Source organism: Ictidomys tridecemlineatus, chromosome 6, assembly GCF_052094955.1.
Source record: "Ictidomys tridecemlineatus isolate mIctTri1 chromosome 6, mIctTri1.hap1, whole genome shotgun sequence".
Classification (NCBI taxonomy): domain Eukaryota; kingdom Metazoa; phylum Chordata; class Mammalia; order Rodentia; family Sciuridae; genus Ictidomys; species Ictidomys tridecemlineatus.
In genome coordinates, this window is record NC_135482.1 from 78,848,570 (window position 1) to 78,874,673 (window position 26,104).

At 37.4% G+C, this 26,104-nt stretch overlaps 1 protein-coding gene across 1 annotated transcript in view; it reads right to left on the bottom strand.

Moving 5' to 3' along the window:
• Window positions 1-8,388: 8,388 nt before the first annotated feature.
• The window catches only part of LOC144364882 (protein O-mannosyl-transferase TMTC1-like), a 94,438-nt gene continuing 76,722 nt past the window's right edge, over window positions 8,389-26,104 (bottom strand). The window contains exon 3 of the mRNA XM_078014970.1: window positions 8,389-25,343. Coding sequence (XP_077871096.1) covers window positions 25,307-25,343 — 37 coding nt within the window. The 3' untranslated portion in view covers window positions 8,389-25,306. The remainder of the gene's footprint in view (window positions 25,344-26,104) is intronic.

The window sequence follows — 26,104 nt, forward strand, 5'->3', positions numbered from 1 at the left end:
TAGATATGTGTGGATGTATAATGACTTTTGGCTGATTTTTTCTTTCTCCTTCCTCTCTATCTCTTCATAAGAGAACTTTCTAGAACTCAAGGTTTTATAAAGATTATAAGAGCATAGTCTAACCTATCAATTTGGGGCTCCTTATTGGAGCTCTAATGTTGATAATGGAATTCCTGTCCTGTTCAAATTCCTAAAGAAGAAATACAATATGCACTCCTGCCTGGATCTCTTCAGAGAATAGGGAATAAGTAGGAACCTACTTTTCTGTTACTATTATCTCTCCTGAGTTGATACATTGAGCATGTGGCTTGCTTTTCATGCCATGAAGTGTTATGGTGACAAAGATCCCCAAAGCATATTGATCTGGCCCACAGACACCCCACAGAACTTTGAATATTATTATAACTGTAGACATAGACTTCTAGATGAGCATGCCTGGGAATTCTACTTGATGTTAGCATTTTAGAGCAGCTTCAAGAAAAACTGCTCAAGAGTCTGTGAGATCATCTGCTTTGGAAGATGAAGGAGTGACCAGCTCTGGAGTGAGCTTTCAATATGTGCTTCCTTACAGTCTTGAAATGCAGAGATGGCTGCTCACCTTTCACACCCAGAAGCACATGGTGTTAAAGAAAGGTGCCCTAAGTGTCACCAGCTTAGTGATGGAGAAACAATGAATGATATCCTGGTGGGAAGGTGCATGACAGCAGTGAATAAAATCATATTGGGGGAGATAAAAAAAGGGATAGGACTGGAGCAGAACCAGAGGCTTCACCTGGCACAGGTTTCCTAGGGCTGCTGAGGTAGCTATTTGCTACCGTCCAGAGCCCTTACAATTTGTCTGGGCTTTGTTACATCTCCAGGTGACAGAGCCAAGATCCACTGGTAGCCCAAGGGTCGGGTCAAAATGGAAACAACCACAACCACATTAAATGCACATATTGTAAATGTGTAGTAATGGGTGACTTTACACAAATCATTCCTTTTGTTCACATAGAAGCCCAATGAGATTTTATTGGCTGCATTTTCAGTGAAAGAGACTAAAACACAAGATATAAATCCAAAATTATGTCAGAGTAAGAAAAGTCACCTAGGGATGTTGAATCTAAATCCAATTCTCTCTTATTTTCACCAAAGAGGTTCATTATCCTCTCCCAAAGCCACCAAAACCAACCAAACAAAACACCGATTAAATTATGGCTGCCATCTTCTGTTTAAAAGAGCAGAGAAGCAATTTAGAATTAGATTCAATAACAACCCTACCCACAAGTACTTCATGGTTTAACCCCTCAGCCATCAGGCTAATTCATTTTTCCATTCATTTTTGAGAGAAACAAATAGCAATGGCCTGACTGTAAATTGTCTTAGCAAAGAAACAAAGAAAAGTCTGTATAGGTCATTCCTCAAGGTCATTTATATCATCCTGTGAGGTCAGGTTGTTTAGAGAACCTCTCATTTGAGAATGTGTCACATTTTCATAAACCAATAGATAATTTTTTTAGATCTCTTCATTATGAAGTAGAAGGGCAATTAGAGCAGAAATTGACTATCAGAAACATTCATACCAATTCCAAATACTGAAAGAAACAGACCAGTAGGATTACCTACTTTCATGGGAAATTTATTGCCTGATTATTTAAATGTTATGAGAGGAGCTAATTTCATGTTGGGATCACAGACTCAGTGCTCTCAATAGTGAGGGTGGGTGATCTGGGGACTTGATGATGAAGAGATTAAGACTAATGTGAATGTGATCATTTGTTTGGATATTTTTGAGTCCTGTGAGAGTCAAGTTTATGAATTTTCCAATTGTATTTTTTCCTAAATAACTTACCTTAAACAGTTAATTTCAAATTAATTGTTTTTTTTCAAATGGCAATTATAAATCATTGTGTGTATACTGAGAAATTTGCAAACAGGAGTGAATGATATAATATTACTGAAAAAAAAATGGCCCAAATCCTTGAATTTGGGACAGATTATATGAAACTCTACAAAAACAATGACTGAAATCAAATATAAAATTAAATTTTAATCATATGGGTTTCATCAGTGAGTTAGTTGTCTTTGTTTATTATCTAGTATATGGTTCCATGTTGTTATTTTCCACATTTCAGCCTGAGGGTTTTATTTGAAGTTGAGAATAGCAGAGTTGAGTGCATGTCATAGTCTAATTTATATTTTCTATAACACTTTGGAAGCCAAGTTTTGTACACTTTCTAAATGTCATCTATGCTAAATTGGCTTTCCATAATGCCACACTTTTCAGAAATAGAATGTTCACAGCATATAATAAAAAACAAAACTTCTACCTAAAAACTGAAATTTCAGTTTTCTGAAAATTATGTTTACCTGAATTCTTAAAATTCTAACTTTGAGAATTGGTCCCAAAAAGTTGAATGGGATATCCAGTGAAATAAAATGAAGTCATCCATCCAGTGGAATATTTAATTAGGGGGTACACATTTACCATCTCCTTAGTGGACTATTAGCCCTAAAACTTTAATTGAATTGTCTCTTTTGAAAACTCAGATTTACTAGAGACATTCTCCTCTTTGTACTTTCTTTAAAAAATGTTACTTCTGGATAATATGATTCATCTAATAATTATTTATAATTTTTAAATGATCCATGATCTACCTAATTTTTTCCAGCCTTAGTTTCCTCAACTGTAAATAATCATTTACTTAATTAAAGATTACATGATCCAATGAATGGAGAAAAAAGTTTTATAAACTATAACCTATAATGTGAAGTATCAACCTCACTGCCACAGCTTCCTTGGGCCCATTTTGGTGGTGGTTGTCCCTGTATTTTTCCCTTACACACATCCTCTCAAGGATTCCATTCTATTCAGGTGCAATGACCAGGGTGATAGGGAGTAACAATGTCCTTACCTAGTGGTTTTCTTAGTTCTATTTAAGGAGATGATGCTATGTGCAAAATTATGAGCCTCTTAAATGACCAAACAATTGGTTTTTTTATTATTAAGCTTTTAAGAGTTTTAATGTTTTAATTAAGAAGACTAAAATTCTCAGTGGATTAGAGATGATTTCCATGACTACAAATACATTCCTCTTCTGATCAGCACATTGAATTATATTTTTGTCTTTTAAATGAAAATAACTTCCTTTTCACCTTAGAACTACTTAAAACATTAAATATAATATCTTATAATAAATTTTTAAAATTCAATTCATAAAAAAATGAGAAAGTAATGCCAAGAGGGTCCCCTAAACAATAAAAATGTTGAATGGGATAGTGAGAAGGAAAATATTATGGCTGTCCAGGAGGGTCTACAAAAGAGAGCTTAGAAATCAACATTTTGCTTCAGTTCAGTGAAGCATTCATTTATTTGTATCAATAGGACTCTCTCTTGTGTTTTTTCCCCAGAGGAATTGGGGAATAATTACTAACAGGATTTTGCATGTCATACCTGTAGAAATCAAAATAAAATGAGCTTAAATTTGTGCTGACAGATAGCTCTTGAATTATTCATCTTTTTAATATAAAGTACCTTCCATGACTCTTCTTAATGTCTCAAACTCATTCTTGTTCAAATACATGTTAAAATGAGGAAAACATTATTTCTGCATGTGTCTACAAAAGATTTTAAAATTTAAGAAACAGAAAATCAAAATATAAATGTTTTGTTTGGTTTGTTTGTTTTGTTTTTGCCTGATTGTCAAAGAATCCTTTAAAGAAGTTGAGCTTTGTCTCCTAACTAGTGCAATGCTGGCACATGATTAGGTGAAATACCAAGTGAGAGAATATATTGCTTCCAGACATTTACCATTATGAGGGACAAAAAAATACCTGCACATTATCCAGATGGAGGGCCAGCCATGCTTGGCCACAGAATCATTATGTTGCTGTAAATAACTGGCCATCCCATTCTTTGATGAGTTGGGGGCTCTTTGCTAAAGTCAATGTTTGCTCTGACTATGACCATTCCAGAGTCCTCTCTTTGCAATTCTGCAGCTGCACACAGTCTTCTCTGCTCACAGAGTTTATATTTATTTTCTCTGTCCTGAGCAAAGGGTCACGCTTTAAGAAATTACCTCTCCTGTGATAAAGGGTGGAAAAGGTCCCAAGTATGCTCTGTATTACTGCATGGCATGAGAGAAACATGAATTGCTTCACAGTGTTCAGCGGACACTCCTCAGATGTGTTGGTGTAAATAGAGCTGAGCTTAGCATAAATACATTCATAAATAAATGAATCAAACTTTGAATTACAGTCTTCCTGCAATGTGTTCTTACAACTGTTTCCAAGAAGCAGCAAAGTAATTCTTCTTCCCAACTATTCAGAAGCTGTTCTAGGGCAAGGCCTGAGAGGGCTATGCAAGGTCATTTTGTACTATAGTGTAGTTCTGATTGATACTCACTGTCTGCCTCTTAGAGATGGCACCTGGGATTTGCTGTCCCTTGGTCACAGCTTGCCCTGTGGTTTGAGGAATAAGAAGATTCTTCATTCAGCAGTTTTTACTGACCAAAATGTCCAGAGAGAAGAAGTGGGGAAATGAATCTATGTGTTTTCTCTCTTGCTGTCTCTCATCTGTCTCTTGAATCAGCTTCCTAAGCTCTTGTATGGTCTTTTAAGCTAATTCAGCTTGTCTTCACTGACCCTTCAATAGAAACTCCATCTTAAAATTAAACTGGTCTTAGATGGGACAGAACATGGGGAGTACATGGCATTTATTTGTCCAGCAATTTGATGAGCATTGATCCTGTTTTTATTACTTGGGCATTAGCTTGTTTTTTCTCCATTAAGAGCCATTCCCATAGGCTTATGTACATTGTTTGACAGAGATGGAAAGTATTTATTAAATGCCAAAATTCTCCTCTCTAGACACAGCAAAAACAGATAATTCATATAGCAGTGCTGACTGGACTGTTTTACAGTTTTGAGGAAGGTAAGAAAGCTAAATCCCTGCTTCCTCAACTGGCTCAAACTTATAGAAGTATAGGCATGCTGTCTTCTTTGCATCTGCTCCTAGATGTTTAGAGGTTTGGCCTGTTTGGATTTGTTTCCCCCACATAGTTGTGTATTGTTTAAATATTTTAAACATGATTTTCCAGGATTTCAGTGCTAAAAATAATATCATGCCAGGCAGAAAGTAGTGGCCTAGAGAAATGCAAAGAAAACCAATAGCAAGAAGCATTTTGGCACACTCTGTGCACATTGTCCTTTCTCTATAATGTAGCTTCTTTACTCACAGAACTTCACCATCTTGTGCAAACAGAGAACACTATAGGAGCAGATGGTCAGCACCACCAGGCCAGAGACACAGCACCAGGGACGAGAAGAATTTTTTAGAGCAAGAATTTGAAATGTGTTTAATACTAGCAGTGTTTGCCTGGTAGCTGCAAATCATGCATTATTTGGTAGTTATTTATTTTAATACTTTGCATTAATGATTTTCTTTTTGAGGTAAAATTCGATAGTGAAATAATGAAGGATCAAAGAACAAGCCAGGTGTGCTTACCTTAGAGCTTTCTGTACAAAAGGCTTAACATTTCACTGTTTCTTCACTATTCAAGGGCCTGACAACATGCACAATAGGGGGAAAGATGTTATCAGAGTGTTTTTCAGCTAGACCTACAATGTAACTGGCCCATTCTAAATCATGGAAATATCTTTAAGGAAATAGAATGTCAAGGGTATTGTAATTTCACCAGTTTTAGTTATGGTGCCACACAGTCTCTTTCTCAGCAGAATAATTAGGGCTTTAAGCTTTGGAGAGGGTGTAACATCCATCTGAATTAATCCTTTCCCTTGTCATTCAACAACATTTTTTCAAAGTGTCTTCTTGAAAATACTACTTCTGAGGGATGCTCACAGCTATTCTTGAGTGAGCCAGGGGGAGGGGAGAGTCCACTGCTCAAATAAATTTAGAAAATGCTGGGTTAGGCAAAGATAAGTGGATTTCTTTACTGCTGGAGCCTCCATATGCTAATGTGCCTGTGAATCCTTAAGAAGGAAATATGGATATAGCACTGGCCAAGGGATGACATTTTTAGGGAAAACGTTTCTCAAGACCAGAATCCTAAGAAACATAATATGGGGAAAACATGTAAGATTAACTCGGTTATAATGCTCAGTTTTCACTCAGTAAGGAACAGCTGAGATCAGGAGCAGTAACTTTGCTTTGATGAGTACTATTTGGTACTTGCTTATCACCATGCTGTGAGTTGATCATGCAATTGGGTCACTGGATTTGAGCTAGAGTCTTGCGTTTTGTGTATTTATTCATATACATCTTAGACATGTGGGTGATATTGTTAGTGATGGTGGTGGCAAGAATCATACTTTAATTCCAAATTAGTCAGAATGAAAATAGTAGCTACAAATATGGAAACATTAAAATAATACACTTGGAATCAAAGAACAGCGAGGAAACATTTACATGTCTTTTCAGAAGTTGAGAGTTCATATAAAAAATGAAATAGCTTCTGTAATTATAAATTTCTGGAGGGCAAGGAATGTGCTCATTCATTTTTGTGCATTGTCCAATACTTTCCCAGGTCCCTTGTATTTTCTAGATAATTAATGATTGCCTTTGACCAAATTAAAGTAACATCAAAGTGCAGTCATCATATATATCATGCTATTATAATGCTTTCTTTATCCACTAAGATAAAAAAAAAAACACTAAAGTTACCAATATAGTGTTCCCTAAGAATTTTTGAGTATGAAACTTCAGAACTAGAATTAAAATACTTTGAAATGTTTTCTTTTAAAATTAGACATTTAATAAACTGACTTTAATATGACCATAACAATAGTTTTTACCTATAGTATATAAATGTTCATGTACAAGAATGAATACATATTCTAGAAGTTCCAATTATTCTAAACACACTTAATCTTATCTCAGTCCAGTTCTACAAAGTCATGGTTGCTGCCCTGAGCATGTGCAGACATTGGTTGACATAGCTGCCTTCATTTCTAGCTTTCATTAATTGTTTGTCAAGGGCTCTTTCTATATCTCCCTTAAAGCTAATGGGTTAGTTTTGCTCTCGTAACTCTCCATCAGCGAGTGACATAATTGCCTTAGTAATGCCATCACAGTGTCCCTTCCCCATCTGCCTGATTATCCCCCATCTTGGGGTTATGTTCACAGAGAGGCCTGTGCTTTGCACTGATTACATGTATGTATGTTCAGGTTTTTCTTCAGTCCCATTAAAGTGGAATGTTGTTGGCTAACTACAGAACTATTTTATTATAGTTAACATTTATCATGGGTTTGAAATAAGCTATCTTTTAAAAAACAGTCTCAGCTTTCATGATGGAATACAGAATGAAGGGGAAGCATGCACACACACACACACACACACACACACATACACACATACATAGACACACACACAATAAATGCCATCATCATACTATTAAAAAAGTTTTAAAAAGTATGAATCAGTACATTTTTTAAAAAAGATTGAATCTGAAAACCAGCTCTAGTAGAAATTAAGAAGAATAAACACCAAGGATGAATGAAGAAATACCTACTGAAGTAGAAATGTTATCTAAGCACCAGAAATAAAAGGAAATCAAAAGATGAAGGAAACACATGTGCAGTTATCATAGTATTTACTTAGATTATTGGACTCTGTGGTGTTTATTGTTTTATTCTACTACTATTGAGTTTTATGACTACTTATTTCTTCATGTGTAATTCTAAGAATTCATTTGTTAAAGTTATTGCTGCTTCTCAATATGTTCTACTTACAACCCAAATAAGAGAAAGACTGGAAAAATGTCTTTTCATGACTTTTTTCCCCTTTGCCCTGCATCAACTAATACAGTGAAAAGTTGATTTTGAGTATCATGTTGACATATGCAGTTTCTTTCTGGACTAATTTTTTCCCCAAAGAAACCCAGTTTTAATGGCCTGGCTGGCTATGTGATGACATTTCCTCCTTATGAAAGAGGTCCTGCAGTTATTACATCAGAACTTTGTATTGAAGATGGCTCTCCACATGAGGAAAATGGCAGAGATTCTTCTAAATTTCATTTTGCAAAGAGCTAAGTGAGAGATCAATACTATCATCTTCCCTTTTCAATTCACATATGTGGCTGGTAATAGTTTTCTTGTATTGTATATTGGAGTCTAATTTGGACTTTCTCCTTCAGTTCATGTGTTATAAAACTGGTGGACCTGGGGCTGCCTTTGGATTACAGCCCCTTGAAGTGATAAACATGCTCTTTCCTTGAGATTTGCCCCGGAGATAAACTTTCCAATGGATTTTTCTGACAAAGCCAAGAAAGCTAATAATTGTAGGCAAAGAATAAAAGTGAAAACTAATTTAGTGTGATCCCTTATAAAAGAGGGGAAAAGAGCAAAAGATGATTCACCACTGGAAACATGAATTGTCAGAGCTCTGAGGATATTTTTAAATTTTTTATTTTTTTTACATACATAACAACAGTGGAATGCCTTACACTCATTATTACCCATTTACAGCACAATTTTTCATATCTCTGTATATAAAGTATGTTCAAGCCAAAATTATGCCATTATACATGTACTCTCTCTTTTTTTCATTATAATTATTAATACATATATACCACAATTTTTTATATATCTGTTTGTATTAAAGTATGTTGACACCAAATTCAAATCCTTATACATACATTTTGTAAAATGATGACCATCACATCCCCCATCCTTGCTATTCCCCTTCCCCCTCCCTTTTTCTCTCTCCCCTCTTCCCTATCTAGAAATAATACTCCCCCCATGGTCTCTCTCCCTACCCCACTTTGAGTCACCCTCCTTATATCAGATAAAACATTTGGCATTTGTTTTTTGGGGATTGGCTAACTTCACTTAGTATAATCTTCTCTAACTTCACTTAGTATAATCCATTTACATGCAAATGCCATGATTTTGTTCTTTTTTATTGCTGAGTAATATTCCATTGTGTATAAATGCCATTTTTTTATCCATTCATCCACTGAAAGACATCTAGATTGCCTCCATAGTTTAGTTATTGTGAATTGTGCTGCTGTAAACATTGACGTGGCTGTGTCCCTGTAGTATGCTGTTTTTAGTTCCTTTGAGTATAGTCCAAGAAGAGGAATAGCTGGCTCAAATGGTGATTCCATTCCCAGATTTCCAAAGAATCTCCATACTGCTTTCCAAATTTGCAGTCCCACAAGCAATATATGAGTGTACCTTTTTTCCCCCGAATCATTGCCAACACTTGTTGTTTGTCTTCATAATAGCTGCCATTCTTTCTGGAGTGAGACGGTATCTTAGAGTAGTTTTGATTTGCATTTCTCTGATTGCTAGAGACGATGAGCATTTTTTCATATATTTGTTGATTGATTATATATCCTTTTCTGAGAAGTGTCTGTTCAGGTCCTTGGCCCATTTAGAGGAATCTGTGTCTAACAGAAGAAAAAGTAGGCCCTAATCTTCATCACCTGGGGCTAGGCCCAAACTTCCTTAATAAGATGCCTATAGCACAAGAATTAAAACCAAGAATCAACAAGTGGGATGGATTCAAACTAAAAATTTTTTTCTCAGCAAAAGAAGTAATCTGTGATGTGAACAGGGAGCCTATATCCTGGGAGCAAATTTTCACCCCTCATACATCAAATAGAGCACTAATCTCTAGGGTATATAAAGAACTCAACAAGCTGAGCATGAAAACAAACAAACAAACAAACAAATAATGAGAGCCATTTTCTAACTGTTCAGCACCAGCTCCTGCATGGGCTGGACCTATCAGGCACTTCCTTAAAACTATTTCTCTGACTTTGTCTTTTATTTCTTCACTATTTCATACATTAATTTTCTCAGGTGGATGATCCCCTCCCAAGCAGGAAGAATTATGCTGGCAAGGTGCTAGCCACCTGGCAATCGCCTAAAATCTCTAAGCTGTATGTGTTGAAATAAATGGATAAAATAAAAATGGTTGAAAAATCTGCACAGAATCTAACACTTCAGTACCTATATGCCTCAGGAGCCACAGGTCCTCTTGAGTGTGAAGTCAGGAAAAATTGACCAAAGTCCCTGATGCAATCATATACTATCAAGGGCAACCCACTAATGACTCTTAGATCATCTATGAAGGGTGTTCAGTTGGCATGAGAGGGAACCCAATTATTCTGCTTAAATGAGACAAGCAGCTAAAAGGGAGGAAAGCTCCAGGAAAAAGCCATGTGATTTCCCTGTGGAAACCTGTATTTTCTTATCTGTTAAATAATATCAATAAGTAAGGAATGAGAATCCTCTGACTTTCCCCCTAGATCAACAGTTATCAAGCTTTAGTGCCATACATATCACTTATCACAATGCATATCCCTGGGCTCTTCATGATGCAGTGGGCCTGGGCCAGGGGTCCAGGCATCAGTGTTCATAAGTATGGGAGAGACTGAGGATACTAGGCTACACTTGAGAATTGCTACTATGTAAGATTCTTCCCACCACTTGATGCTTTATATCAATCTGAATGTATCAAGATTCTAAGAACTGGCAATGATAAAAAAGACTTATTTTGGCTGGCTTGAGCATGGGCACAGTGGCTGGCTGGCTTTCCATGTTATTTAACATGGTTGCCTTGGTGATGAGAGGAGGCTGGGGGCGAGATGGCTCAGGGAAATGTTTCAATGGCAAGAGAAATATTTTTTTCCTGTAAAAATTGTGCTCTGACTGTCCACTCTGAGTTGGATGAAAGACAACCATGCCCTTGGTCTCGTGAATCCAAACATTCATCACAGAATAAATAAAATCTCTGAATTTTCCATCAGCAATGCCCCACATCCCACATTTTATGTCCCCCCAGGGATCTCCAAACTATCCATCTCCAAAACGAGAATTCTGGGATCTGGAACAGCTTCATCGTAGATTTTATTTACTAGAAATTAGATCACCATCACAGGGTGTAGGTTTTCCCACTCAAAGTTTGTGGTTGCTGGGGAAATCTTGCTTTTATTTATCAATAGTGATGCTTTTTTCTAATTTGTCAAGTAAAAACATTCACACCATCTCAGTTTCCTGGCTCTGTCTTGAGGATAAGACATTTAACAAAAGTAAATAAAACCTCCCAACATTTTCTCTCAGTGATTAAGGACTTATCATTGCAGATATACTTTTGTTTCTAGTTTTCTATTTAAAGTTTTTATCACATTTATTTAAAGTGACACACACTTGTTTTGTTTAAAAAAATGTTGACATTTGGGGAGAATTTAGGAAATGCCAGTAGCAGAAATGGAAAGATTTGGTGATCCACTCAGCAGCCCCAGTCCTGCAGTGCCCTTAGCCACTAGGCCCTGGTTAGATGGCTTCTGTGGGGGTGGGGAGGAGAGCAGGAGGGAGGGTTGTATTTCAAACCAAAGCCTTTCTCAATCAAAAAAATTACTGACTTTTTTGTCTAACAGATGAAGTTATGTATAAAATTAGATATTTTCTGCACTTTTCTACAATGCCAAGTTTTGAAATTTAAATCTAAACAATTTGATGAAGAGTGTGTATTTCTAAAGCATTCATTTTCCCCCCCATGATTGCAGCATGTGTGGAGTCCAACTGAGTTCTACTTTACAAAAGCAGGAAAACTGGATCATGCACTTTGTCTCTTTCTTTAGGTGCAAAATTTACCAAGCACATGTCTGTTTGGGCAATACAGGGGAAAGATAGTGTCTAGTTTCCTGGATTTTTTTTAATGGAAACCATAGAGAACAGATTCATATTACATGGTGGTGAAGAATGTTTTTTTTTCCACCTTAATCTAAACATCACACTCACTATAATCACTATCCTATGAGTAGATCACCTGCATCCCACTTCCACCCCCACCTGCAGAATCAGAATCTGGTCACTGTCACAACCATTGGAGGCAGTTGGCATGCTCACCCTAGGAAGGCTGAGCTGCTAGGCCTGGCTGCCCTGCTTTTCCCAGCTGGAAGCTGAAGAGTGGACAGATGGAAAGTTCTGGCCCGTCTAGATACAGAACTGCAGAAACGGGGACAGCTTCACATAAAGACTTTACACAGGGTTGGCACAGAGTGTATCTCCAGGAAATGTCCCAGTTTACTCTTTTGAAACAGGTCTTGGTCTCTTCATCATCAGCTTGGTAAGGACACTGCTCTGCACCCAGGCTGGCTGTCCCACAGTGGCCTTACTCTTGCGTATGCAGGGCCAGTTTTGAGCCACAAGTACATGATTCAAAGTGCCCAAATGTGTATTTGCTAAACCCTTTAGAGGCATGAAGAAAGCATTAAAAGAACTCTTCCAGTGCCACAGTCTGGCTGGACACAAGATCACGAGCCACTCACAGCTTTGTAGATTCAAACAGCAATTATTTATTCCCGAACTCACACCGGCCCTGTACAAACACGTTCTGGGGAAATCCAAGTTCTGCCACCAAATACACGTACTCCCCCAGGCTTTTTATCCCAAATACCTTCTGAATTCCATGAGAACTCAACAGGAACTCAGGCAGCATGATACGCCCTATTCCCAGCAGGAATAACCTTAAACCTTGAACTGCCCTAAACCCAGATTGTCTTAAACCAGGAATGCCCTAAACCCTAAACCAGGAACGCCCTAAACCCAAGGAGCGGGATACTTCCTAAAACCTACAGGATATACCCTAAACCTGGATCCACCCTGGTCCTTGAGCAGGGTCACCTTTCTCAAACACACATGCAATGTCTCAGCGAATGTCCAAGGCAAGTCCATTTCCACGAGTCCTTCCTCTAAGCAACATGGAGTACGCTGGCAAGGAAATTTCGATGTATCATTCCTACTTGGCAATGGCCCTCAGCATCTCCCCCCTTCTGATTAATTAAACAACAAGCAATGCTGAACATTCCAGTTTGGGACCTACAAGACAGCTGAGAATACATACACTGGATATAGCCAGGATTCATTTACCCCATTGCTAAAGGGACACTTTGATGATGCAATCTAATGCACGTCCCTAGTTTTAGGCTCAGGCTGATATCTAAGCTCCCATTCTACCTTTTCCATTAAGTGAGTCAGATGGTTTGCCTGTAGAAGCCTCAGTGGTTAAAGCTGTGAAATGTGCACATTAGTCTTTACCTCTCCAGCTCCCTGTAAGGGTGGAATAAACCAACATGGGTGATATGCTTGACAATGTTTGTCACCTAGGAAGTAGCAATAAATTTTAGTTCTACTTGTTCCTTCCCCACTTTGGCTTAGAATTTCTACCAGAAATTCCACCAGCTGATTTATCAACAAAAGGAGGAGGTTATTATGAGAAAGATAAACACTGTGAAGTGCATATGTTGCCCTTGAAGAGAAATGAGGTGGATCTTCTAGATCTTATTGTCCTATTCTAATAATAAAAATAGATAACAACGTTTTATTGGATCTTATCCATGTTTCTGTCTCTATGTCAAACACTTAACATGCATTCTGTTTTTAATACAACATTTTTAGGATGCAGGAATTATAATTCTATCTACTTTCTTTGAACTTGATTTGCTGTATCATTTTCATTTTCTCAAGATGGAATTTAAAGTCATCATTTTTTAGTTTCTGCCTTTTCTAACATGCATTTAAAACTAAAAATTCCCACACTTCTTTAGCTGCATCTTAAGAATTTTAATGTATTTTTATTTTCACTTACTTTATAATATTTCTTAATTTCTGGTGTGATATTTATTCAAACCAATGGTGAAATTTAGATGTGTTTGCCTAATTTCTAGTTGTTTGGGATTTTCTTTTTTTTATTAGTTGTTCAAAACATTACAAAGCTCTTGACATATCATATTTCATACATTAGATTCAAGTGGGTTATGAACTCCCATTTTTACCCCATATACAGATTGCAGAATCACATCAGTTACACATCTACATTGTTACATACTGCCATACTAGTGTCTGTTGTATTCTAGTGCCTTTTCTATCCTCTACTATCCCCTCCCATCTTTTCTCTCTACCCCATCTACTGTAAATCATTTCTCTCCCTTGTTTTTTTCCCTTTCCCCTCACTTCCTCTTATATGTAATTTTGTATAACAATGAGGGTCTCCTTCCATTTCCATGCAATTTCCCTTCTCTTTCCCTTTCCCTCCCACCTCTCATCCCTGTTTAATGTTAATCTTCTTCTCAAGTTCTTCCTCTATGCTCTGTTCTTAGTTGCTCTTCTTATATCAAAGAAGACATTTGGCATTTGTTTTTTAGGGATTGGCTGGCTTCACTTAGCATAATCTGCTTGAATGCCATCCATTTCCCTGCAAATGCCATGATTTTGTCATTTTTTGGTGCTGAGTAATACATCATTGTGTATAAATGCCACATTTTTTAATTCATTCATCTATTGAAGGGCATCTAGGTTGGTTCCACAGTCTAGTTATTGTGAATTGTGCTGCTATGAACATCGATGTAGCAGTATCCCTATAGTACACCCTTTTGAGGTCTTTAGGAAATAGTCTGAGAAGGGGAATAGCTGGGTCAAATGGTGGTTCCATTCCCAGCTTTCCAAGAAATCTCCAAACTGCTTTCCAAATTGGCCACACCAATTTGCAGTCCCACCAGCAATGTACAAGTGTACACTTTCCCCCACATACTCGCCAGCACTTGTTTGTTTTACTTTGCCAATCTTACTGGAGTGAGTTGGTATCTAAGGGTTGTTTTGATTTGCATTTCTCTGACTTCTAGAGATGGTGAGCATTTTTTCATGTACTTGTTGATTGATTGTATGTCCTCCTCTGAGAAGTGTCTGTTCAGGTCCTTGGCCCATTTGTTGATTGGGTTATTTGTTTTCTTATTGTTTAACTTTTTGAGTTCTTTGTATACTCTGGATATTAGGACTCTATCTGAGTGTGAGGAGTAAAAATTTGTTCCCAGGATTTAGGCTTCCTATTTACCTCTCTTATCATTTCTCTTGCTGAGAAAAAAACTTTTTAGTTTGAGTAAGTCCCATTTGTTGATTCTTGTTTTTTAATTCTTGTGCTATGGGTGTCCTATTAAGGTATTTGGAGCCTGACCCCACAATTTGTAGATTGGAGCCAACTTTTTCTTCTATCAGACGCAGAGTCTCTGTTTTTATATCAAGCTCCCTGATCCATTTTGAGTTAACTTTTGTGCATGGCGAGAGAAAGGGATTCAGATTCATTTTGTTGCATATGGATTTCCAGTTTTCCCAGAACCATTTGTTGAAGATGCTATCCTTTCTCCATTGCATGCTTTTAGCCCCTTTGTCAAATATAAAATAGTTGTAATTTTGTGGATTGGTTTCTGTGTCCTCTATTCTGTACCATTGGTCCACCCGCCTGTTTTGGTACCAGTACCATGCTGTTTTTGTTACTATTGCTCTGTAGTTTAGTTTGAAGTCTGGTATGGCTATACCGCCTGATTCACTCTTCCTGCTTAGAATTGCTTTTGCTATTCTGGGTCTTTTATTTTTCCATATGAATTTCATGATTGCTTTCTCTATTTCTACAAGAAATGCCATTGGGATTTTGATTGGCATTGCATTAAACCTATAGAGTACTTTTGGTAATATGTTAGTAATTTCTTAATTTCTGGTGTGACACTTATTTAAACCAATGGTGAAATTTAGATGTGTTTGCCTAATTTCTAGTTGTTTGGGGATTTTCTAGTTACTAACGATATCTAGTTAACTTCATTGTGGTCAGAAAACATACTCTGAATGATTTTAATTTTCTAAAATTTTTTGAGGTTTGCATTATAGCCAGGCATATGGACAATTTTTCCAAGTATTTTACTCTGTACTTATAAAAAATATAAATGAATATAAAGAGTATTTTAAGTCATTATTGTTCACAGTGTTCTATAACTTCAATTAGGCAAGTTTTTCCTATTATCTGTATTCTTCCTGTGTGTGTGTGTGATTATTCTATCAGCCATCAAAAAAAGTATGTGAATGTTTCTCATTTTAATTTAGAGTATTTTTCCTTTCATTTTTTGCCCATTTTTCTTTTATATGTTTTGATGTTGTATTGCTAGTTTTACAAATATTAAAATAGTGATATCATCAGGTAGATAGATCCTCTCTGGTAATGATCTTGCTTTAAAGTTTACTTTGCCTTATTTTAATATACTTATACCACCTTCATTTTGGTTCAGACTTCATAGTTATCAATACTTATCTATCTATCTATCTATAGAGATGGACACATATACATGTTTGGGGTGTGTGTGTGTGTGTATGTGTGTGCGCGTATGTGCGTGTTCCTGTTCTTCCACTTTCTAACTTTTTGTATTCTTACATTTCTGGATTTTTTAGAAGTTTGTTGTTTCTACCTTTGACAATTATAAATAAAATTTCTAGGAGTGTTTGTGGACAAGGTTTTATGTGGACATATGTTTATGTGGATATATATAATTGCTGGGTCAAATGATAACTCTATTTAACCTCTTGAGGAGTTGCCGCACTATTTTCCAAAGCAGGTGCATCATTTTATATTCTTAGCAACAGTATATGAGGGTTTGATTTCTCCAAGTTGTCATTATCTTACTTTTGCATTATAACTGTCCCTGTGGTTTTGAAGCGGTATCTTGTCATGGATTTTTTTTTGGCGGGGGGTACTGAAGATTGAACTCAGGGGCACTAAGCCACTGAGCTATATTCCCAGCCCTATTTTTTTTTAAATTTAGAGACAGAGTCTCACTGAATTGCTTAGCACTTCACTTTTACTGAGGCTGGCTTTGAACTTGCAATTCTTATGTCTCAGCCTCCTGAGCCACTGGGATTACAAGCATGTTCCACTAAGCCTGGCTCATCATGGTTTTGATTGTCATTTCCCTATTGACAAATGATGCTGAGCATCCTTTCATGTGTCTACTGTCTGTTTGTATATGCTCTTTGGAGAAATATTTATTCAGATCCTTTGTCTATTCACCATTCTATTCAGATACTTTAATTGGTTTTTTTGTCATTTTATTGTTGAGTTATAAGGCATCTTTATATGCTAGATACAAGCCCCTTATCCAATATACTATTTTTAAAACTTTTCTTCCATTCTGTAAATTGTACTTTCTTGATAGTATTTTTTGAAGCATCAAAGTTTTAATTTTGATAGGGTTCAATTTATCCATGTAATGGATGTTTGTGCTGTTTGTGTTATGTTTAAAAATACATTGCCAAATCAAAGATTGTAAAGACATATACTTTTGTTTTGTAGATATAGCTTTTATGTTTAAGTCTTGCTCCATTTTGAGTTAGGTTTTGTATTTAGAATAAGGTAAGAGTCCAATTCATTCTTTTGCATGTGGCTATCCAGTGTCCTAGCACAACTTGTGGAAAAGATTATTCTTTCCACATTTACTTGTCTTGGTATCTTTGTCAAAAATCAATTAACTATAAATGTGAACATTTGTTGCAGAATTCCCTATTCTATTCCAGTGATCTACATATCTATTCTTATGCCAGCATGATATTGTCTTGATTACTGTTGCTTTCTAGTAAGAATTAAAATCTGAAAGGGAAGAATCCTCAAACTTTGTTCTTCCTGTTCTTGATTGTTTTCACTACCTTGGGTCTCTTGAATTTCCATATAAATTTTAGGTTTAGTTTGTCAGTTCCCACAAAGATTTAGCAGAAATTATGATAGAGGTTAAATTGAATTTCTAGATGAATTTGGGAGTATTTGCCATCTTAACAATGTTTAATCTTATGATACATGAATATAGGGTATCTTTTCATTTATTTAGTTCTTTAATTTCTTTTCAGAGCGTTTTGGAATTTCCAGACTTTAAGTTTACTACTTCTTTTCTTAAATTTATTCCTGAGTATTTTATTCTTTCTGATGCCATTTTAAGTGGTATTGTTGTCTTAATTTTGTTTTAAGTTTGATCATTCTTACTGAAAAGAAATACAATTAATTCATTTTTGTGCATTGACTTTTGTATCCTACAAACCCATTGATCTCCTTTATTAGTTCAAATATTTTTAGTAGTTTCCTTAGGATTTTTTTAATCTTCAGAACTTGTCATCTTAGAACAGAGATCGTTTTTTTCTTTCTCATCTCTTTACATTTTATTTTATTTTATTGCCTAATTTTATTGCCCTGGTTGTCACCTCCAATAAAATGTTGAATAGAAGTGCTGAGAGCAGATAATAAAAGGAAGACACTCCATTTTTTACTAGATTTTTGTTGTTTTTAGTTAAATATTTACCTTTTGTAGTAATCTTACAAAACGCAGATCTTTTCCTTAATTCTAATGTCAGCTGAGTAGATTCTAGATTATTGGTTTCTCATTAAGCCTTCCTCACCTCAGTGTTTGCTTAGGATGAGGTTTCCAGAGTTAATGACACTGTTAGCGATGTTATTATACATTTCATGCAATTCTGAGAGATTTGTACTTTACACATAAACATATTAAGAACATTCTGTCAAAATTTGTTCAAATTTCAGAAAACTCCTATATAGGGTGAAATCATCCAGAAGTCTTAACCAAATTTTCTGCAAGGCAATATGAACCACAATATTTATCTTGATTTCCAAAAGTAATTAAGAGAAAGGAAAGATTGGTTTCAACTGGTGATTTTAAAAAGGTAAACAAGGTCACAACAACAACAAAAACCCCTTGCATGGGCCAAGCCCATGTCTAAGCGTGTCCAGATGTTTAATTCCCATGGATTATATAGGCACTGTTACCCCATTGCAAAGATGAAGAAACTGAAGCACATACATATAAAATGATTTGCCCCCCAAAAAACTACAGCTAATAAAAAGTAGAGGTTGGATTTAAACCAAGGAGTTTATTTTAGAGATTGTGCTTTGGGCCACAATATAGAAATAAGGGAAATAAATCATTTAGCAGAGACTGATAAGTAGTAAAAACTCAGTAATTGGAGGTGGTAACATATTTTTTTGCTATTCCATATGAGGATGAGATTATTTTGTTTTCTGTAGGAGCATTTCTCCACAGTGTTCTGCTAATTATGACACATGAAAAGACTTACTGAAATATTTCCCCTTATCACTTGAAAAGAGGAAAATTTACATAGGCAGATTTATAAAGATTTAAAAATACACACAATTATAACAGTGTGTTTTAGCAAATGTTTATTGAATTACCACTGTGAACAGATCACTGGAATAGTCTCTGGAACAAGGAAGTAAGAAATTAATATGTTACTGACCTCTCCCTCATCAAAGCTTATACCTTAGTAAAGGTCACGGATGAGCACATGCCCACTGAAGAGAATAGATGGAGAAAGGGGAATGCTGAGTGTGGCTTGCCCACGAAACCTCATAAATGGTTCCATGTTGCACATGAGATTCCTGATGCTGCAGTTCTGAAGACCTGACACTCTACAGTGGTAAAGGAACTGGAGTCAGACAAGCCAGGTTTGAATCCCGTCATTATCACTGAGTTGGCAGTTTGGTGAGTAGGCAAATGTTATACTCTCCCGAAGCATTTCCCTTTTGTAAAAAAAATTCAACTGGGAATACTACTTTTGCCTACTTCAAAATGTTTAATGAGAACAAAAATATATTATGCAATTGGTGTGATTCCTGAAAGAAGGAAAATGGCCAATAAACAGGGGAGATGAAAATGACTGAGGTAATGGTCCATATGTAAGTTTATCAAACCTCATTGAACTGACCATGTAACTCTGGGCATTCAACTGTCTATAAATATATGTAAAACATTTAATTAAAAAACTATCAGCTGCTTCCCACAATTTCTGGACTTTTAAACCTTTTTTAAAACATCTTTCAATGTGATATCAATCAAACTCATTAGGCTGAGTAATCAGTATCTAATGACTTCCCAAAAGCTTCCAAACAAAGGTAGAGTCATCCTATAGTGCAGAATGAACAGGAAGTGTTCTCTGTGCCTGAAGGCTTTGCATCTTGTCATATCCCTAGACTAAATAAAATTATGTGACAGGTTGCTTCTCTTTGTAGTGGAAGTTTTAGAAGTATAGCTTCCCATAAAGAAATCAGTTTCCATTGAATGGCTTTGATGATACTTCTTTATATGACACATTAATGGTAAAGGAGGACCTGAAATATTTAAATTAATGATCCCTATTAAGTGCCAGGTACCCCAACTGAGGTGCTATATAAAAAAGTTAATCCTGAGATAAAAATCAAATAAACTAAATACTATTAAATCTTTATTATCAAACTTCTGTCTTTTTTTTCTGCTGATTTTAAAAGGCAAATAAGTTAAATTGTTATGGAGAGTATAAATCCTAGGAATTCCCAGCTTTTGATTCTTAAGTTCTTTTCTTTCTCTCTCTCTGTAGGAGCTGGGGGGTCAAACCCAGGGCTTCACACATTCTAAGCAAGTGGTCTACCACTGAGCTGCACACCCAGCCCCCAGGTCCTCTTCTCTAAGACAAATTTCCAAGGAAGATGTCGGTTGAAAAGTTTTCAAATCCTTTAACTAGAACAACTCTATTAGCCATAAAATCCAAGATAAAATTGCTAGTGCTTAAACAGTAACAACAACAACAACAAAAAAAAACTTCATTTAAAAATATGTGCCCATGGAAGAATTACTTCAGGGTGTGCTTTTGTATAACAGCTGACTACGTGTAAACATAAAAGGCTTCTGCAGTGCCCTGTACACCGTTTTTAAATGTTTGTTGACTAAATGAATGAATCAACAAAAAAGCAGCCATAAGAGAAGTGCAGAGACAATTTTATCATAAACATGCATCTTAAAACCAAGAATGGAGTGAATCACAATAAGCAGGGAATAGCAGGGACAGCCACTTCCCATAGGAAATCACGAAGGCCTGCTGGTCACACAGTGCCTGGCACACAAAAGACAGTGATGAATGTTTGCTAAACCAAATCATTAAATGTAAGGTCACTGTGGGAAATATAAGTTTTAAAGGTCTGTTAAGCAAACTGCCTTCCAGATGAAATTGCCTGGCAACAAGCTGCTTTGGGGCACTTTAAAATGAAACCTTACAGAGTCAAAATGAATTTTCCCTCAATGGAACTTCATCCTGCAGAGAGTAAAGCTGTGGGGTTTGTAGCAGGTGCTGCTCTCAGCTGCCTTTGATTCTTCCTGGTGCAGTTTTGCTGAAACACAGTGTGCAAATGGCCTCTGAGATCCTGTGGAAATGCAGGTCTGATTTAGTAGGTCTGCATTTGTAATGAGCACCAGGTGATCCTGAGTTGGGCATCAATGGGTCACACTCTGGGCAGCCAGGTCCTAGGGGAGGAAGTTGGTTTCTTAAGGATGAGCAGGTATGGAGGATGCAGTCCCTGGAGCCAAGGGACTTTTATGAAGCATATGGGTCACTTCACTGTTCTGAGTCCAAACTGTCACACAGGGGAAATGGCATAATAATGATGATGATGATAGGATGATGATAATCAGTTCACGACATCCTGGTGAGAATTAAATGAGTGTAATTTATAGATAGTGGTGCTCAATAATGCTGACTGCAAACAGCAAGCATAGGTTAGGTGCTCTCTGTGGTTCAAAGTGCTGCATCCCTAGTTCTGTTATGTGCCAAGCACAGTGTATAGCACTGAACAGAGGTTCAAGCAGCATTTGTGGAGTTCAGATAGTAACACAGCAGATCAATTCTTGTATATTTGGCTATAACAACATTAATACCTGGGCGGTGACTCCTGTGACACCAAGAGACGATCTTTACAAAGAATAGTAACTTCCAGGCTTCTGTGAGACAGAACCAGCTCCTCCCCATAAAGAGACACTATTAGAATAGCTGACATTTCTTCTCTGCTGATGTTACACATTCCTCACAGTTCCATAAATTGTATATGAAATTCCTCCATCATTGATGTATGGCCAGGCCCATGCTTAACGGGGCTTCAACCCTCCATGGGGCACAGCAGGCAGTAAGGTGACATGTACCCACAGTCCCAATCATCCTCTAGAGCATTGCAAAACCAGCTCCCAGGCCATGAGCATTGTCCTAGAAGATGCTCTGCCAAAGGTCAAATAAAGTTCTTGTGAACAACTTGTATACTGATGAACAAAATGCCCAAGAAACATAGCAAGTATGCAGGGAGAAAAACCAGAGAATTATCTACAGATCCACTTATGTCAACATCCCTTTCTGCTGAGGATTCAGACGCAGAAAATCTGTTAGCACCTTGACAAAGTCTAGTTTATTTGACTTTCAGTGAAAATCCACAGTAAATCACTTAGTCTTTGCAAAAATCAAAGAGAGATTGAAGTCAAATCAATAAGTATTTAAAGTGTTATTAATAGTAATCTATAGATCTCAGAAGGAAAAAAAGATGCTGTCCTCTTACCAAAGGATTTTAGTAAATACATTCCAGTGTCAGCCGATGGGTATTCAAGCTTTGCTACTTTATTGGCTTAGCAGGTAATTGTTTCAATTTAATTCCACAAAATGTTTTCTAATTCATTGCCAATTGTGTCAATCATGAACTGTAAAATTTATGATTTAAGGCTGTCAACTTCATAAATATTCTATAAATAGATTTTTATATAATGTCTTTAATTTTTAATCTCTTAATTAACATTAATCTTCATGATCATTTTCTTTTGATAAAAATTATAAGTCCAGATTCTTTACACAACTGTTTACCTCTTCTTAGTAGATAAGATTTCAGGTCAGGATAATTCATTCCATTGATAGTTTCTCCACCAACTTGCAGAAAAAATATTTCATGAACCATATAAAATTGCTTGAAGTTTTTATTAATTTTTCTTCAGGCCTTGCATAGGAATGAATTATATCATAACTCAAATGGATCCAATTACTGATAATTTTCAGAATTTGCATCTCCATACTTCTTACAAGATTAAGTACAGTTGTGATGACTTCCTGAAAGATGTTTCTAATGACCTAAGACACAGATGTAATTTTCTCCTCCTTTCTTACTTTTATGAGTTGATACTGTTGTTCCATATTCTGGATACATATTTTTTGCTATTTGAGTTTAAAAATAAAATTATATTCTCTAGAATATTTTGATAATAGCAGAAAGGATTTTTAATGAACAATAGTTTCTCTGTATACATTTTTCTTCTGTTTTGTTTTTGCTGAAGAGAATACCTACAAAATCAAACTAAGTATTTTTTACTGATATCCTGCAGCATTCAATCAGCTAACATCCAGTAAATGGCTCGATACAACTGGTCAGGTACCTAAGACTGTAATTTGTAGTTGGTTAATCCTAGAAGTTTCCCTAAGAAGCAAAATTAAGGTTCTGTCATTCGGATGTTTCAGATTTTTCTTATGACTGTGGTAGGTGATATAAAAACATGAGTTTTTTTTTAATCTTGACTAAAATAATGGCTGTGTTCTGTGGTACACAGCCCTAGGCCTCCTCCTCCCATTTATTGGTGTATCAAAGTAAACATGCAACTTCTCTTTGAGGATATTGGTTCTGCCAAATACTTAGGTCATCTAGCCTTCACTCTGTTTCCAAAAGAGGACCTCACTCTGTGCTCCACCTGGCAGATTATCAAAAACATGAAATGTTCTTTAATTTCAACTGAGCACATTTCCACATATGTCCTTACCAGACTATAATGTTGGAATTCTCTCCTATCAAATTTTCATCAGAGTCTAATTTTGAGAAATAACATTTACAAAGAGGAAAACCTACTGGTCTTCCTAGTGTTGTTTAAGCAAACTATTATTTTAGGATTTTTGTGGTTTCATAAGCTTTCCTTTCTCCTAGAGGGCCCTACAGCTTCTTTCCTTGTTGCGACCCCTTGCCCGCAAGGAAGACGCAACTCAGGAATCTTCTTTCAGCAGTTTATTCAGGCCCTTGATATTTCTTCTACTGATCCCTCAGATGCCCCTCCCAGCCTTAATATAGCATCTCAAGTCCCAATGCGAAGCTGCCACGTGGAACTTTCTCATAGGGTGCTGAAAAGCCATGCGCCAACTCTCCCAAATAAGGAGTTGTTTGTCATAAACCACAGCGGAGCCAGCACCATCTTGTAATGGCGACCATAATCTGCATAAACGGCAGAGGCGGCTCACCACAGTTCCGCCTTTCTGTTTTCTTTTTTTTTTTTTTAAAAGATAGAGTGACAGAGAGGGGAGAGAGAGAGAGAGAATTTTTTTTAATATTTATTTTTTAGTTCTCGGCGGACACAACATCTTTGTTGATATGTGGTGCTGAGGATCGAACCCGGGCCGCACGCATGCCAGGCGAGCGCGCTACCGCTTGAGCCACATCCCCAGCCCCCTTTCTGTTTTCTTAAAACAATACAGGCGAGAGTAGAGGTCCTATCCCACTGTGCAGAATGGCTGCATAGTATGGCTCAGTCCTAAGGAGGGCCCTTCCCCAGACCTGACTCCATATCAGCCGATGCCTTTTTTCGTGGGGCGGGGCGTGGACACGTCAAACCCGCATACAATAGGACATGCTCTCCTTGAGGTCCCGGTCCACTGCGGGATCACTCAAGTGCAGTGCCTTGCCTCGCATCCTGTATCGTGACGATGGTGAACAAAAGGGGGTAGCTGGGACTACCTCTGTAGGACAACCACAATTAAGTTGACAACACCCTGAGAGAAAGGCACGGGCTTTAAAGCCATAGCTAAAGACCAGTGTGGAAACCCTTCTGCGTGCAATGGCAACAAGACCTGCAGAGTGCAAGGGCTTTCCAGCACTAGAAGAAAGACAAAAGAAGGACATGTCGAACCCAGTGCAATGTTAGAATAACTTGGGGTGCAACGACCATGTCAAAGGCACTAGTGTGGAAACCCATCTGCGTGCAATGGTAGCAAGACCGGCAGAGTGCAAGGGCTTTCCAACACTAAAAGAATAACGAGGAAAGACATGTCAATCCCAGTGCAATGTTATAATAACTTGGGGTGCAATGACCATGTCAAAGATTTACTGTTTAAGATGCGCAAGCCAGACTTGAGGTGAGTTGCCATTTTCTAAAGCTGCAAGAGCTTGTATGATCATAGCCTTATCGTGAGCATTGCGGGCCTTGAGGCGACAGGGAAACCACAAACAGAGGAACATACCGAAGCAACACATTGCACCAAAAATGCCTACTCCCACCCACTCTTTAAAAAAGGAAAAAGCAGAAGAAATCCAACGGGTGAATTGTCCTAAAGTCACGGGATCAACACTGGTGTTATTCAAAACAGCTATCTGAGTCAGCTGAGACTGGATCATGTCTTCCGCCACCATGGACCAATTTCCGGCCAAATATTCACCAATGATGCGGGAAGCATTCCTGGAATCATTAAATCATGAATCGGCATTGGCATTGGCCATGCCCGTGCCACTGCCCACCACTGCATTGGTGTCGTCTGTGCCATAGGCACCAGCACCAGAGCCAGAGCACTTAGCAGAATGAAGATCCTCATCACAGGATTGCTGTGGTATCTCTTGTTGCTGGTTGGTTGATGTCAAGACTCTTCTTGTCAGGCGTTCAGGGACCCACAACGGTTCCGTGCGATCCTGGGGAAAAACACATACAGATCCTCTCACCCATGTCAGCACGGGGTCGGGGCCATTCCATTGGCCCGTAAGAACATCCTTCCACTTAACATAGCCAATCACAGAGGGCTGAGGGGACACATGTCTATGGGCCGCAGAGCGACCATGAATATCCAAATTCAAAAAATTAATAGTAAAGAGAGCTAAGGACAGGCGTTCTTTAGGAGTGTGTTCAGCTCCTATTCCCCTTTTGTTTTTGTAAAGTTTCCTTTAAGGTGCGATGAGCACGCTCAACAATGCCTTGTCCTTGACGATTATAAGGGAGACCATGAGTAAGTTGTACTCCCATAGTAGAACAAAAAGATGTAAATTGCCTGCCAGTATAAGCAGGTCCATTATCAGTCTTAAGGGATGCAGGTGCACCCCATGCTGCCCATGCCTCTAAGCAATGAGTAACGGCATTATGTGCCTTTTTTCCCCGATAAAGCAGAAGCATAAATAATTCCAGAGCACGTATCAACAGAAACATGTACGTACTTGAGGTTACCAAAGTCAGGTATATGTGTCACATCCATTTGCCAGACAATCAATGGCTTTAACCCCTGTGGGTTCACTCCATAAGTAGGGGGATGAAGAAACGTGACACAATGGGGACATTGTAATACTATCTGACGAGCATTCGCTCTTGAAATGGAAAAACGCCTGCGCAGCGTTAATGCATTAACATGGAAATTTTGGTGAAACAATTTAGCCCCCTCTAAGGAGGAAGCCAAGCATATCAA